We start from the raw sequence: 15,941 nt of genomic DNA on the forward strand, positions 1-15,941 counted from the left end.
TAAAGTAAAAAAAAAGTTAGATAGAGTTAGAGGATATTTAACAATATGTTTATTGTAAATATCCTCTAACTCTATCTAACTATTTTTTTTACTTTATTTGCAGTAGTAGTTCATCCATCACCCAGCACCACAATTTATTCCAAAATAATGTTTGTTACTGTTGTGTTATTGTTTGTTTCTTGTTTTATGCATAATGCTTTTGGCAATATTGTTAGTGACACAATCATGCCAGTAAAGTTCCTTTAAATAAAAAAATAAAAATAGAGATACTGGGACTTTATGACGTCACACAGCAGAACCACACCACCCCCTTGTGGCAGGCAAAATTATGAGAATCTGAGAAGTCTTTAAATATCAATAATACAGTAATAAAAATAAAGTGAAAACCTCTTCTTTTACTGATATACATTACTGATATGTTATTGATGAAGACTTTTTTTCTACTGGAGAACACTGACAGCTGCAGGTAGAGCTCTGTTTGAGTTCTGTATAATTATCTGACCATATATGAAATTAAAGCTAAATCATTTCTTATTCTATCTCTTACAGAGTTTTTACAAATTAATTAGCTGAACCTGCAATTCAAACTATTCAGACAACTATAGACAGCAGTGAGTCAAAGCTCAGCAAAGTCTTTATTGTTTGTTAAATAATTAACATGTAAGAAATGCTGGTGAGCTTAAACACAGATCTGCTGAAAAGCAAAGAACATAACAGCATTACACAGAGTCAACAAACAAAAACACAAATATATCAAAAGACAAATCCTTGCAAAACAAAAAACTGTACAGAGAGTGTACAGTGATTATTGTCAAATAAACACATTCACAACATTCTTAAGTGCATTAGAGAATTTGTCTTGCTTTATTTCATCCAAATATATGTAAAGAAGAAATTTCATAGTAAAACATTTCTCTATTAAAATCTTTTTAATGAGTAAAGACAAACAGAGTAAATCTGAAGACACATTTCTGAGCAAAACTTGAGTCTGTGAAGTAATTGACAGACAGATTAAGAGTTTTATTGCTTCTTCAGACTGGATCCTGTGATGTTGAGCTTCTCTCTGTAAGGACAGAAATACAGAAACATGTTCAGAACAAGAAGATCATTTCACCCGGGTCAGACTCAAACCTGGGTCTCCTACTACCACCACAACTCAATGTGCTCAATGTCAAGCTAATGATTGTAAAAACCTAGACAATTCTTCATATGTGACCTTATGATGTCATGAAGTAGGACATGTCTCATTGGTTAGTTTGGTTATTTCAGCAGTGTGATGTCATGAGCTCACAGTATTATTGATGTTGTTTTGTTGTCAATAATAATTTTCTGTGAAGTTATTGATGTGTTTAGTCTTTGCTTTGGTACACATGGACCCTGTTCACAACATCACACGAATGAAGATTGAGCTCCAGGTCTTTTTGAAAGTTTTAGATTCACATCATATCAGAACTGAATCTCATCTTTTACTGAAAACAGAACTGAACCAATTGAAGGGATATTGCTTTAATATTATACTGTATTTTTATATTGTTATATTACTTGACCGTGGTAAATCAAATCAGACAGCTGTGTTTTATTGATATGTTGATATATACACTCACCTAAAGTATTATAGGAACACCTATTCAATTTCTCATTAATGCAATTATCTAATCAACCAATCACATGGCAGTTGCTTCAATGCATTTAGGGGTGTGGTCCTGGTCAAGACAATCTCCTGAACTCCAAAATGAATATCAGAATGGGAAAGAAAGGTGATTTAAGCCATTTTAAGCGTGGCATGGTTGTTGGTGCCAGACGGGCCGGTCTGAGTATTTCACAATCTGCTCAGTTACTGGGATTTTCAAACAACCATTTCTAGGGTTTACAAAGAATGGTGTGAAAAAGGATAAACACCCACTATGCGGCAGTCCTGTGTGCGAAAATGCCTTGTCATGCAACTTTGACTGAAATAACCACTCGTTACAACTGAGGTATGCAGCAAAGCATTTGTGAAGCCACAACACCCACAACCTTGAGGCGGATGGGCTACAACAGCAGAAGACCCCACCGGGTACCACTCATCTCCACTACAAATAGGAAAAAGAGGCTACAATTTGCACGAGCTCACCAAAATTGGACAGTTGAAGACTGAAAAAATGTTGCCTGATCTGATGAGTCTCGATTTCTGTTGAGACATTCAGATGGTAGAGTCAGAATTTGGCATAAACAGAATGAGAACATGGATCCATCATGCCTTGTGACCACTGTGCACTGTGGTTGTGTAATGGTGTGGGGGATGTTTTCTTGGCACACTTTAGGCCCCTTAGTGCCAATTGGGCATCGTTTAAATGCCACAGCCTACCTGAGCATTGTTTCTGACCATGTCCATCCCTTTATGACCACCATGTACTCATCCTCTGATGGCTACTTCCAGCAGGATAATGCACCATGTCACAAAGCTCGAATTATTTCAAATTGGTTTCTTGAACATGACAATGAGTTCACTGTACTAAAATGGCCCCCACAGTCACCAGATCTCAACCCAATAGAGCATCTTTGGGATGTGGTGGAACGGGAGCTTCGTGCCCTGGATGTGCATCCCACAAATCTCCATCAACTGCAAGATGCTATCCTATCAATATGGGCCAACATTTCTAAAGAATGCTTTCAGCACCTTGTTGAATCAATGCCACATAGAATTAAGGCAGTTCCGAAGGCACAAGGGGGAATTAGTATGGTGTTCCTAATAATCCTTTAGGTGAGTGTATTTTGCATTTTGACTGGTACATTGTATTGTGGTAGTTATGGGACAATGTGGGTGTTTCTTACATCAAATAAGCAATAATGTGTAGTTATGTGTCTGAACTCCTGAACTTTAAAAAGGAAACATTTCGAACAGCTGTCTGTAGTGGAAGCTTCACCCACTGATTCAATGGTTTTTGTACTAGCAGTTAAATGAGGTTACGTGTGTCAAAGTCAGTTGTGTGGAGTGACTGACCTGTGTGTCTCTTGTGGACCTGTAATGGCTGCTCTGTGTACCGCTCTGTGTCTGGGTGCCTGCAGGCAGGCCATGGGGGCCGACACCTGGAATCTCGACACTTCTCGCTGCCATTCCTCATCGAAGGACTGTGCCTCAGCTAAAACAAGAGAATAAAAAATAACTTCCAAACCTCTGCTGTTTGTCCATATGAACCACGCTAAGGTGTTGTTGTTTCTTGGTTGTAATACTTGTGATACTTTGATCTCTCCTTCAAAGTAAATTATCATTAAAGCCGCAATCGGCATGGATTTCAGTAAAAAATAAACCAAACATGACAATGTTAAATGCACAATATGTAAATGATCTGTCATTGGTTAAAGAGCACACACATACTCTCATCCATGTTCTGAAAGTCCTGGTTGAGTTCTTTCTCTCCTGTCTTCCTGTTCTCCTTTCTCTCAATGACATGGCCTCTGTCCTGGATGTGATGGCCGATGGACATCTTCTCCAGTCCACTGTCAGAGTCCTTCAGACTTTTCCTGGTCTCTTTTATCTGAACACACACACATGATGGGTTAGTGTCTTGATCATCTCAGAGATGAGATGAGATGTTTGAGAGCATCACTACTCACGCCTCCAGGAGCACAGCGCGTCTGAGAAGATGCCTGGAAGACTTTAGCAGGTTCATCTCCCACCTTACTGTACGTCATGACAGATGAGGTGGACATTGAGTGACTGTTGGAGTCTGATGTTATGTCCCCCTGAAACACAGTTATTATAGTCATCTGTGCTTCTCTTCCTGTCAATGTCACACAAGAACTTGATGGTATAGCATCATCATAAATCATCTGCAAATCAGAGCTTGCATTTCGTTGTCAATCTAGAGTAATATCATGTGTCACTCTTTACATGTTTATCATCACATGAAGGAGATGAACCAAACTGTTTGTGGACCCCATTCACTTCCATAGTAAGAAAAAATAATACTATGATAGTAAATGGGGTCCACAAACAGTTTGGTTACAAACATTTCTTAAAATATCCTACTTTGTGTTCATCAGAACAAAAAACATTATACAGGTTTGTAACAACATGAGAGTGTGTAAATGATGACAGAATTTTCCTTTTTGGGTGGACTATCCCTTTAAACCCTCCCTCTGAGTTGATTTAATGTCTGCATGTTCTTGTCCAAGAATTGGACAAATATTAAAGATTTAAATGGATTTAAACCAAGGGGCAACCTTCCGATCTCTCTGATGAAGCCAATAAGGAAGTGACTTAAACTGCAATTCATCAACTGCCCGTTAGAGGCTGGCTCCAGAAGGGAGTCAATTCCCATAGACCTTCATGTTAAAATGGCCAACTTTATAGTAGAAAATAATATGGTTACAGCCTGGTACAAAAAGTGTGTTTGGTCTGTATAGCTAGATTGCCCTTCATGACAACTGTGAGGGGGTGAATTTTTTTGTAACTCATCTGTTTAAATTATATTAAGCCTTAAAAGTTCTGCATAATTAAGGGCGTGGCCACTTGAGTGACGGTTGAACAGCTACTGCTGTCATTAGAGTCGAGCTAGGCAGGCGTGGTTTCAGCAACCAGTCACCTCAGCTTCACCCATGTCCCGCCTCTTTACCCATTTTTGTATTTCCGCGTGTGATTCGCAGTGACTTCACAAACCAATGGGTGACGTCACAGACACTATGTCCATATTTTTTTACAGTCTATGATTTAAATGTTGTTTGCCTTTAGGCATTTTTCAATCTAAAGTAAAAGTAACACAAGGATGGTTCGCTTGCGCCCTCTGCAGACATTTGTTATAATAGATAATGCTGGTTTTATTACATATTAATGTAATGTGTTTACTTGTTTTGATACTTTATTATCGTCACTATTATGTCATTTTAAAGGTTATTGCTCACTTGGGTCTATTTTTATTATGAAAACATATCAAATTACTTCATTATTAATTAGCATAACAATTGTTAGGTACGATCCTAGATTAGTTAAAAACATTTCAAAATATTTTGAAAATAATTTATGCGTTACTTTGCGTTTACTTATGCGTCTGACATTTATCTTTCACACGCGGTGACATGCACACATAAACGATTAAGGTGTTTACATGCCACGCGAAAAAGGGGTAGGCTAATGAGCAAAAAACTACCTGTGCCGTTCGGTTTTTGTTTACGCCGTTTATGGGCTTTCCCTGATTAAAGAAAACCATTTTATGAGTTTACATGAACCCACGTGTTATAAGTTTATTAACCATAATCGGCATAAGACTGTGCATGTAAACGCACTCATTGTCACTTCGGTATAGGGTTAGATTTACATAAAATGACATCCTTACCCAAACCCAACTCTAACCCTAATGCCAGACGACAATGTTTTAAAAATCATAAATAATATAAAAAAAACATAAAAAAAGGTATAAACCAATACTTAAAGTGATTGCCTAATGCAAACACCAAATCTAACCCTAAACCGAAGCGTCAATGGTTTGAAAATAGGACAAAACAGTTGAGCAACAAATACGCGACAGCGACACATAAACAGAAATGCGTGACATGTTCACCCAAAAAGGTGGAAAAACGTGTCAGTGTCACGAAAAAGACCCACAAATCCGTGCGACTATAGGTACATAATTTCGTAATACAGGGTTGCATAAACCCTGTCCTCACCATGTAAATGAATGGGACATGAGCCACAATTAAAAATCAAATTACACTTTAACTTAAATTTTTCCCAATTATGGTTTCTATTATTTTAGTTATTTCTTATCCTGTTGGTGTACTTTGAATTGTTCATTTTTCCAATAAGTTTGGTTGAAGTTAGTTATTAGTTGCTATGGTCCAAGATGTCAGCCAATTTTTTACATTTTGACGTTTTTATGGAAGTTAAATGAAAGTCTATACCTTTTTTACAATCTACGATTCATACAGACAGACACTATTTCCACTGTGTGAACACAACATTTCCAGAATCACATTGGTAAGTAAATGCAATTGTCAAGGCAACGCTAATTTGCTCTGATTAGTAAATCTGGCCCTGACTGTAGATGAAGAACACAACTTCATTGAAGATGAGAAGTCAATCTTACAATATTTCTGTGCATCTTTTCCATTCTGTTCCTCATGCTGTCCATCAAAGAGAAAGGATTGCTGAAGAAATCCACCTCCTGTAAACAAAAACAAACTTTTAGATGATACAGCATGAATAATCTTATTTATTTAACACTGTACAGATTAATCTCTACTTACAGACACATTCTTCATGTTACTATCATAACAATGACAGAAAATAAACTAAGCTGTGAGTTACAATAATGAACACTGTGAGAATTGTGTGTCATACCTTCACAATGAAAAAAATCTTAATAGGCTTAAAAGTAGGTTTTATTTATAAATATAATAAGGTGCAAGAATCAAGAATTGATTCTGAAGAGTCACAGTATGCACAATATATGAAAGTTTTTATTGTGTGGAGAAAGAGCAGAATGATGTTTATGAATATGTGTGTTAGGGTTAGGGTTAAGGCATGCTCTGAATAACGTTCACGATATCGGTAGCTGTCAATTTTGGTTATCAGGTTTAATAATGGAGAAACAGCAGCAGGTGTTTGTGTCATCACATCGACTGTGCGCTGTCTCAGCATCTTCACCTATCAAACTATCAACACAGCTGAAAACAGAGCGAGTTAATAATATCACAGTCGGCGGTGTATTTTTAACGTGCTGGACGAGAGGTCGAGAACACTATGTTAGGTCAGCTGTGTTTGGAAGACACAGACCTCATGAGGTCAAGACTCATTTCTGTTACAGCGCTGGCTCAACTCATGTGTGTCATTCAGGATTTAGTTATACGATTCGCGGTCCCGTTGGGAAAAACACGTCTGATTTAGCAAAGCTCAAGCTCTGGGAAGATCCAGTACTTCTGAGAAACACTGGCAAGACTTCAAATGCCCCTAACATAAAAAAATAACCATGTGTCAGGTTACTAAAACACAAACACTGCTACGTACTGTAATGTTGCCAAAACCGTTGAATAATGCTAATGCTTTGGCTGAATACTAACTAGTTAAGTAAAATGATCAAAATAACTTGAATAATCTGATCGAGTATGTGATTACATTTTAATTTAAGAAAGTCTGAAGGTAGGGTTAGCTTGGAGACGTCACGACCACCGACTGTTAGCTGATCGTTTGATGGATACGGCACACTTAACTTAAAACACTTCAGCAGATTCAAAGTCGTCCTCTGATTGGTTGAATTCTACAGGATTTTCAGGATAAGTTTTGTGTTGCGTCCTTTAACGGTCCGCCTAGAAACAACACAAAGCGGTTTGATCGAAAGAAAAAAGCTGTCATGTTTACATAAGTGACAATAAGAAGCCATCAAGAGCAATTAAACACTGGATTCTTAAAAGTGTAGTTTCATAATCAATTATTATTGATTAGTTGTAGCAGCCCTAGAAAAGTGTACGTTTCACGGCATAAAATCATAAATGTTGTTGTAAACTTTTGAGACGTTCACGAATGCACAGCAGTCTGTTACTGTGAGGTCATTTCTATGCCTGGCACAAAACGAAACATGATTGGTTGCTTTACCTGTCATTCATACGATCTGTCCTTGGCCATTTAAAGCGCCAATTTCCAGACCGATTCAGAGATGTCACCCTTCATATGCCTGCTGTCTGTGACCATCCACTAAACATCTAATGTATATTACACAAAGGAAGTGACTGATAAAAGTGGTTCATATTTGATTGATTGTGGGCTAACCAAAGTGCTTGGAAACAAAACCGAACCCTACATTTGCCAAAGTTTATAAATCACTGACTTTCAATTATTCAAAGATACTCCAGAGTTTTGTTTCGAGCACTTGATAGTCTACATTCAGTTCCTTTGGCCTGTTGTTGTGGTATGTAATCTAGTATTTTTTATAAGGTGCATAAAACTCCAGACAAACCTCCTAAAACTCTCTAACCCTGACCTATCTGTACACCACATCTTGCTTGGCCTTTACCAGGGTTATATCACAAGTTAAAAAAAGACATGACAGTGCTGTGAATAGACTTACACCAGATGAAAGTAATTAGCAGGGTTAAATATACTAAGCAGAGAGGTGGGGGATTACAGATGAACACAAGAACTAAATTTAGCCATCTGAGCTACCAAACTATCCAGCCGGTCTGACACGATCCACTACTGATAACTTTAAGCCCAACCTCAGACACAATTTTAAAATGTTGTTAGAAAATTCACATTTCACCTTTAACATTTTTAGTTCACCAAAAACCTGATTTTATCACTGTAAAAAAATTCTGCAGCTGGTTGCCAGTAACTTACTGTAGATTTTACATTTATGTTATTTACTGGCAACAGTTTGTTCAAAGTTAAATGAACATGAAACATTTTCATTCTTTATCTTCTACAGTAAGTTACTGGCAACCAGCTGCATAATTACAGCAATTTTTTTACAGTGTACCTCAGCCTAATTCAGATGTTAACTTGTTAATTTGGAAATTAGGAAAAACACCACCTTTAAGACCGATATATGTGTCTCTGGTCTCCAACTGATTTAAAATCTGTTCATGTTTGTAAATCATGTAGTGTAGTGTGTCCCAGATCAAATCGATTTGAGTCCTTTCATTCTTAAGGCACAAGTATACTTTGTGTTTTTACGCGTACGCAAGTGTACCCGCACAGTCGAAAACACAGCCTTGCAAAGTGTATATACCTAATTAGACTCGTACTCGTACACAGGCATTCTACGCATAAACATTGTGACAAATTGCCATAATCACATATTACATACTCATGTACGCTCATTCCTGACCTGTGTGTATAAAGTATGCACGGTTACAAATATCTGACGAATATTGTGATGACAAAATTTGCCTCACATGCACAGTATGTTGACCCTCACGTACACATAAAAGGTGAAGTACAGAAGACCTTTATCTGCTTTATCACTTGCTCTAGAGCAGGGCTAGTCAACTGGCGCTCCCATGAGGCAAATGCGGCTCTCCAATCATCTTTATCCGGGCCACCGATCATCATTGTCTGATTTAAAATCAGAGTGGTTACTTTTACCTTTCCACTGTACATGACAAATGACGGCCGATAAACCGGAAGGAGTCGGAAAGGGGCTGGGTGGGATGCCAACCATCTGCGGGTGTGTTATTATCCGATCCAATTTGAGCTTTAGATGCATAAAAAAAAATTGTGCGACTACACTGCATGTGACACGGCGACTGGAAGTGATGTATTTCAGTGTGTTTTAATCATAACACAAGGTGAAAATTATTAATCCTTTTTTTGTTTCACTTTATCAGTAACAATTAAATCCTTTAAAAACTATTGATTACCGATAAGTAAATTAATAAGTATAAATATATTTGTAGCTTAAAGGCTCTTGTGCTGGAATGATCTTCTGTCACATGTTGACACGGATTTAGGGGGTGAACACCCAACCGTCGTGTCCAGATGTTGTGTACAATGGAAAAGCAGTTTAGTCTATATATCTTTAAAATATAAAAAAAGAAAACGTAAAGTGCAACTTTAGTCATTTGGAGAAGACTGTCTATATGTTGTGAATACTTGAAATGTTATAATTTATGAAAGGTAAACAGTTATAAACAAAAGCAGTTTAATAGCTCTGCATTACAGTTAGTGCTAAACAAAAAACATGTGTTCATACTTACACTTGCTTTTTTGCAATGTTCGTAGTTGAACTATTATTATTTGGCTCTAGCCCAGACCATGTCTCATTCTCTATGAGACTGGTCTGATGTTAGCCAGGGGTGCGTTTCCCAAAAACATTGTTGCTAACCTGTTAGCAACTTAGGTGGTTGGCAAAGGGAAATTGCATTGCAACCAACAACTTAGTTAGCAACGATGCTTTTGGGAAACGCACCCCTGGCTAACATCAGACCAGTCTCATAGAGAATGAGACATGGTCTGTGAACCATATGCTCATTTTCTCGTATTTGAGGCGTGGTTTACGAATGCCCAGAGCCGTTTATTGGGCGCTACGAATGTCCATCAAATGCGTCCGTACATAGCGCATAGCCAATTGTTTCAATTATACCAGATGACTTTGCGTCTACTGCTGTGTTGGAAAAACAAAACTGCTTCGGTGTGTCGCATAGACCTTATCATCATCTTGCTGCCCCCTCCCCGTTCTGTAATATGTTCCCTATTTCAGGGGCAAAATTAGTCCATAGTTTCCATGCTAGACTTGCAGCATGAATAAATTTGCACGCAAGCCAGCATGGGGAAACCCAGGCTAGTGTTAAACTGCAATTGTTTTTAAAATATTAAAAAAGAAAATATGAGTTTTCAGTAATTAAAAGGCAAAATACTGGACACAAGATATGTGCATCTCTTTTAAAGTGCAGGTTTTTTAATATATGACCTATAACAAAAATCAACAAAAACAACATAAGTATATATATAACCTAAGAAGACTAGTTGAAGAAGACCCCTGCTCTAGACCCTTAGGAAAATGATGTTAACAAGTATTACATTATAAATTGCCTAACAAGCATTGTTTCAGATGTCAGTGAAATAATTCAATCATTGGATATCTGTAAATCCATTGCAACCCCATTAGACTAAAAGTATGATTTAGTCACAGTCAATGGTCCATCATGATCCTCCTGGCACGCTATTGAAATCTTTATCTCATTGAGTTGATTGGTGTGGACAGCTGTAGAAAGCTCTAGACTCAAGTATCTTCACTATAGCTCCCACCCAAGCATCTAAGAATGGGAAGCACCCAGCTTTACTAGCCAAGTGTACTGTATAAACCATCGAGGTCAAACACTGAAAGACAACAACACACTGTGCTATACGTAAATTGTCGTGTCTGTCTGTGGTGTTTACTCACTTGGTCATTTGGTCGAAGGGCCTGAGTGGTGTTGGCCTGAACCTCGCCTCTGTGAGCCCTGTGTCGCCCATCTGTTATACGGGGCATGAAGCTCTGTGAGAACGGGTCTGGAAAACTCCTCATCATCTGCCGCATGCGCTCATGATGTACCTGGAATGGATCTCTGGAAACGGAGGGTGTACAAATAAAAACAAACAAGAAGACATTACTGAGAAGATTGCAAAGTGTTGTCATGTGATCTTCACACAGTGATTCACAACTGACCTAAAAATAAAGACAGCAGAAGAAAACTTGAATTAATGAATATTCCTTTCTGTATCGTCACAGGTTTACTATCCTATCATACTACTGGTGGATCTTCACATCATGATAATATTCATACATTTCTATATTGTAGGTTTTAATGACATTTTTAATGGGCGAACCACATTTGATATGATATGGGGTTAAGTTACGACTTGATGTCTAGTCAATGGAGAAGCTCTGATATTTGAGACAATATCATGAACTGACAAAACCCAAATGTCCAAACGTCATAATTTATCATAATAAAATAAAACTCATGATATTTTAATGAAGTTATATGGAACATGAACACTGAATCTATTAAAGGGATAGTTCGCCCAAAATGTAAATTCTGTCAAAATTTTCTCATCCTCATGTTGTTCTGAACACGTATAAATGTTTTTGTTCGGCTGATCACAAATGAAGATATTTTGACAAATGTTTCTAATCAAGCAGTTTTGGAGCACCGTTGAGTTCTGTTGTAGGAACAAATACTATTGCAGATCTCACAAAATTTTAAAAACCCTGGTAGCTTTTCGGGCATGTACTCTTTAATTTTTGGTAGCCCGAAATGAATATATTATGTTTAATATAGAATATTGATCAATCCTGGATTTCCATGCAAGTCAACTGTTCCTGCCCATCTCCACACTGGATCTAGTCACCATTTTATAGTGATTCAATGGATCAAAAGACTCACAGTTTGGATCACATAATGTTTTGCAGTCACAGATTGGATTATTTTTCAGATCAGAAAAATAGGGGCTACTGTCGCTTTAAGAGCAAGTTCGGCACTGAGCCACATAGAGCTAAATGTCACAAATCCAAAATTCATTTCTCAATTTATTATGTTCACTTATGGCATTCATAATTGTTTTTACAAGAATACATGCGAGATTGTTTTGTGTGTATGTGTCTGGTAAAAACCCGACAGAAAACTGAATTTTGTGTGCACGTTGTCGGAAATGTTACTCTCTGTGTGCGAGCTTCTGAACGTAGCTTGCCAGTACAGAAATATTCAATCCATACCTCTCAATTTGGGGCTATATTTTGTAGAGGTGTAAATCTTCACTGGTTCCTCGATTCGATTCGATTCCAATTATTAAGTTAACGATTTGATCCAATTCGATGTTACGATCAGTGTTGGGTGTAACTAGTTACTAAGTAATTAGTTACTGTAATTAAATTACTTTTCCCTTGAAAAAGTAAAGTAAGGGATTACTCTTATTTTTCTTGTAATCTAATTACAGTTACTTCTGATGTAACTAAATACTGTGTATGGACTCTAAAACTATTATGTTAACTGTAATACAAAGGTGGATTTAACATGGTTTAAGTTTAAAATTCTCACTATTAACTGGTTGATTATTAGCATTAATATTAATGAGATGCTGGCTGTTTATTAATGCTTAGCAGATATCTGATTCTGCAAAACCTTATTCTACGTCCTTAACCCTTCCCATTTCTACCAATACTTAAAATTAACAACTTCTTTAGTATTAATAAGCAGTATTTGAGTATATTGAGGCAAAAGTAGTTAATAGTTAGTTAATAGAGATGATTGGACCCTAAAGTGGGACCAGAATAATTGATGTACTTTTATATATTATTTTTTCGAGCCATTTCAAGCCTATCCTTGTATCATGTACTAAATAGGATTTAGAAAGTAATTAGTAATAAGTAATTAAATACTTTTTGGAGAGAGTAATTTGTAAAGTAATCTAATTACATGATTAAAGATGTAATTAGTAACTAGTAATTAATTACTTTTTTTGAGTAACTTACCCAACACTGGTTACGATGCATCATGATGCATCACGATGCATTGCATCCTTTTTTTTTACTACTGCACATTGCTACATTTATATTGATGAATGTAAGAAGTCAGATACAGTATGTGAACTCCTTTTTATTTTGTTTTCTTCAAGAAGTATACTACTTAATAGGAAACAAGACAAACTTGGTCTGACAAACAACAGCAGCATTTAAAACTAAAACATTAGGAAAAACTAAAAGTGCATAAAACTGTAAATTAAAGCATTATCAACACTTGCATCCTTTAGCAGCTCGGGGTGAAAACGTTTAACGTGGTTTCTTAAATTAGTTGTATTGCCTACATATTTTATTTGTGCATGGCAGGCTTTACACACAGCGTGTCTTGTCCAGTTCGTGCTTACCAGCATGTTCATAGAAGCCGAAGTGAGCCCAGACATTGGCTTTTAAGATACCTGGTGCATTTTTTATCACTCGTGTCTTACAACCCTCCGCAATTTTTTTAACACCACATACCTGTACGCAACGAATGACGTCAGCAGGCTATAATCGATTATGGGTTATTACTGCATCGATGCAGAATCGTCCACCCCCGCATCGCGATGCATCGCACAATCCATTAATTGTGACACCCCTAATATTTTGTCATAGCAATCCTTGACAATGATATTTGATTTAGCCTGAGCTACAGCAAATTGGACTTCTCTGCTCTTTGTTGTTGTCTGGGATTTTTGACATAATTGTCAGCAAGTTTACAATTCTCTTCACTGCGCATGCAATCTAAATCACGTTTAAGCTTGCTGCGGGACATTTCAGTTATTACATGAGGATTGTAATGACTGACAAGACGACATTGGAGGAAATTGTGCACAACAGGTCCAGAGCATCAATGACAAATCAGTACTGCTTGCTTCCTGTACAGTTTAAGCGAGCGTGCATTCAAATGCGATTTCTATACCCGATACCCAATTTACATACAATATTACCAAACTAAATCAGAGAAAATGCAAAAAACATTCAAATATATTTTCCTCCTTAAATGTACGTTCACACCGCCGCAGACTTGAGCTTCCAAAGTTACCGGAAGTCATTCATTTACAATGGAAGCTGGCTTCTCTCAGCTGCAAGGAGCGCCAAATCCATCAGCGTCACGTTTTGAGCAACCAGAGCGCCAATCAAAACGCTGAAAGAAGCTGAACTTTATGGTAATGAGCTATTGACTCGGTTCAGTGGCAAACAGCGGCAAACACCGTCAACCAATCGGAATATAGCCTATGAGTTCTTCGATGGCTGATTCCGCAGAAACATACAATGTAAACTTACGTTCCTACCAAAACATTATTACCAAGAAAACAGACTTCAGAGCGGTCAAAGTGTCAACAAGCTTCCCCGTACTTTTTGACAAGCGTCCTTGACCGGGGTGGCCTGAGCTTTTGTGGAAGCTCAAGTCTGCAGCGGTGTAAGATAACCTGACGGGCAGGGCGGAGATACATTTTGGTAGCCCGACAGGAATTCACAATAGCCAACAGCGATTTTTCGCAAGCCCTGCTATGGAAATGAATGGTGCTCCAGAACAAAGAAGGTTTACAACAACATGAAGGGAAAACATGATTGCAAAAGTCTTAAAAAGTCTTTAATTGCCTTTACTTGCTGAAATGCTTCTTAAAAAGATAGTTCACCCCAAAATAAAAATTATTTTGGGGTGAACTATCCCTTTAAGAAGCATTTCAGCAGTTTATACAGTAAGTAAAGGCAATTAAAGACTTTTTAAGACTTCAGGACTCAACACAAACACATAAAACACTGTTCACCTGATCTTCATCTCAATTCATCATTCACACGTATAGACATTTACAGGCAGTGGTTGTTTAAAAGTTTTTTTTATTTAAATATTTAAATAAATGTCATCATGAGAGAGGTTTTCTATTTAAACAACACTGCTAATAAAATATCTTATTCATCTGTCACAACATAACCTTATTGTTATGAAAGGTGGATACGTTGACGTGTTTTCATATATTTATTTTTTCATCAATTTTCAACATTAGAGTAATACAAGACATAGCTCTGTATGGTTTTCTGTAAAGTTGTTTTGAAACGATGTAATTGTGTGAACATGTTTATGTATTTCGTGGACTTGATCCTTTTAACGTTACTTGAATCAAACTTTAATAAATATTGTGTGGCACTTGACATTACAGGATCCATTATAAACACAATGAAAGGACAAATCACTAAAACTAATGTAATAACGACTTATAGGCGTTTATTATTATTCTCCACTTACCTGTAAAATTATCTATGTAAAATAAATGAGCGATAAATTCAACAGTTTTATCTGACAGACATGCAGCAGACACAAACCGTTTAAGTTAAATTATCTTGTTGAATATTATACCGTGTGTAAATACCAAAAACACACACAAACAGACAGACAGACAGACAGACAGACAGACAGACAGACAGAGAGACAGACAGACAGACAGAGAGACATTTACATGATCAGTGTGCTGTGTTTATATAAAATAAGATAGAGAGACTCACGAGAAGAACGGGTCCTCCTCAAACGGACGACTGTTAAACATGTTGTTCACGCGCACCACCGACCCTCACTGTGACGAGCTCCAGCAAGCCCGCCGTGACCATAGAAACTCGACACGCTGCAGGGGGCGGAGAAAATGCACGTGACGTTTTACTAATATTTGATTGGTGAAATAATAGCGGCAATGTCCCGCCTCTGCGCTGTGTCTGTGTTGTCATAGCAACGCACGCGGTTTCGTTTCCTCTAGAAATTTCTACATTTTTCTTTATTAGTAAACATTGTGACGTTTTTAATGTGAGTGGAGTTTTGGTGCAGACAGAAAGACCACTGACTGCTTTATTAACGCTATCTAGCTTTTGTTAGTTTGTTTGGTAACACTTTACATAAAGTTTATTTGTTAACATTAGCTAACACGAAGTAACAATAAGCAATAGTTTTTCATTATTTATTAATCTTGGTAATGCCAATAGAGGAATTCATGTTAG

The 15,941-nt window shown here is 37.3% G+C and overlaps 1 protein-coding gene across 1 annotated transcript; it reads right to left on the reverse strand.

Annotated features, from left to right (window-relative positions):
• Window positions 1–612: 612 nt before the first annotated feature.
• On the reverse strand, window positions 613–15,618 carry mlf1 (myeloid leukemia factor 1). The gene is made up of 7 exons (XM_055195900.2): window positions 15,459–15,618; window positions 10,857–11,019; window positions 6,066–6,143; window positions 3,598–3,726; window positions 3,359–3,518; window positions 2,984–3,122; window positions 613–1,063 (listed from the first exon to the last, which is right to left on the reverse strand). The coding sequence occupies exons 1-7, from the start codon at window positions 15,497–15,499 to the stop codon at window positions 1,021–1,023; spliced, it is 753 nt and encodes a 250-aa protein (XP_055051875.2). The 5' UTR covers window positions 15,500–15,618; the 3' UTR covers window positions 613–1,020.
• Between the last annotated feature and the right edge of the window lie 323 nt (window positions 15,619–15,941).

This window comes from Misgurnus anguillicaudatus, chromosome 24 (assembly GCF_027580225.2).
Source record: "Misgurnus anguillicaudatus chromosome 24, ASM2758022v2, whole genome shotgun sequence".
NCBI lineage: Eukaryota > Metazoa > Chordata > Actinopteri > Cypriniformes > Cobitidae > Misgurnus > Misgurnus anguillicaudatus.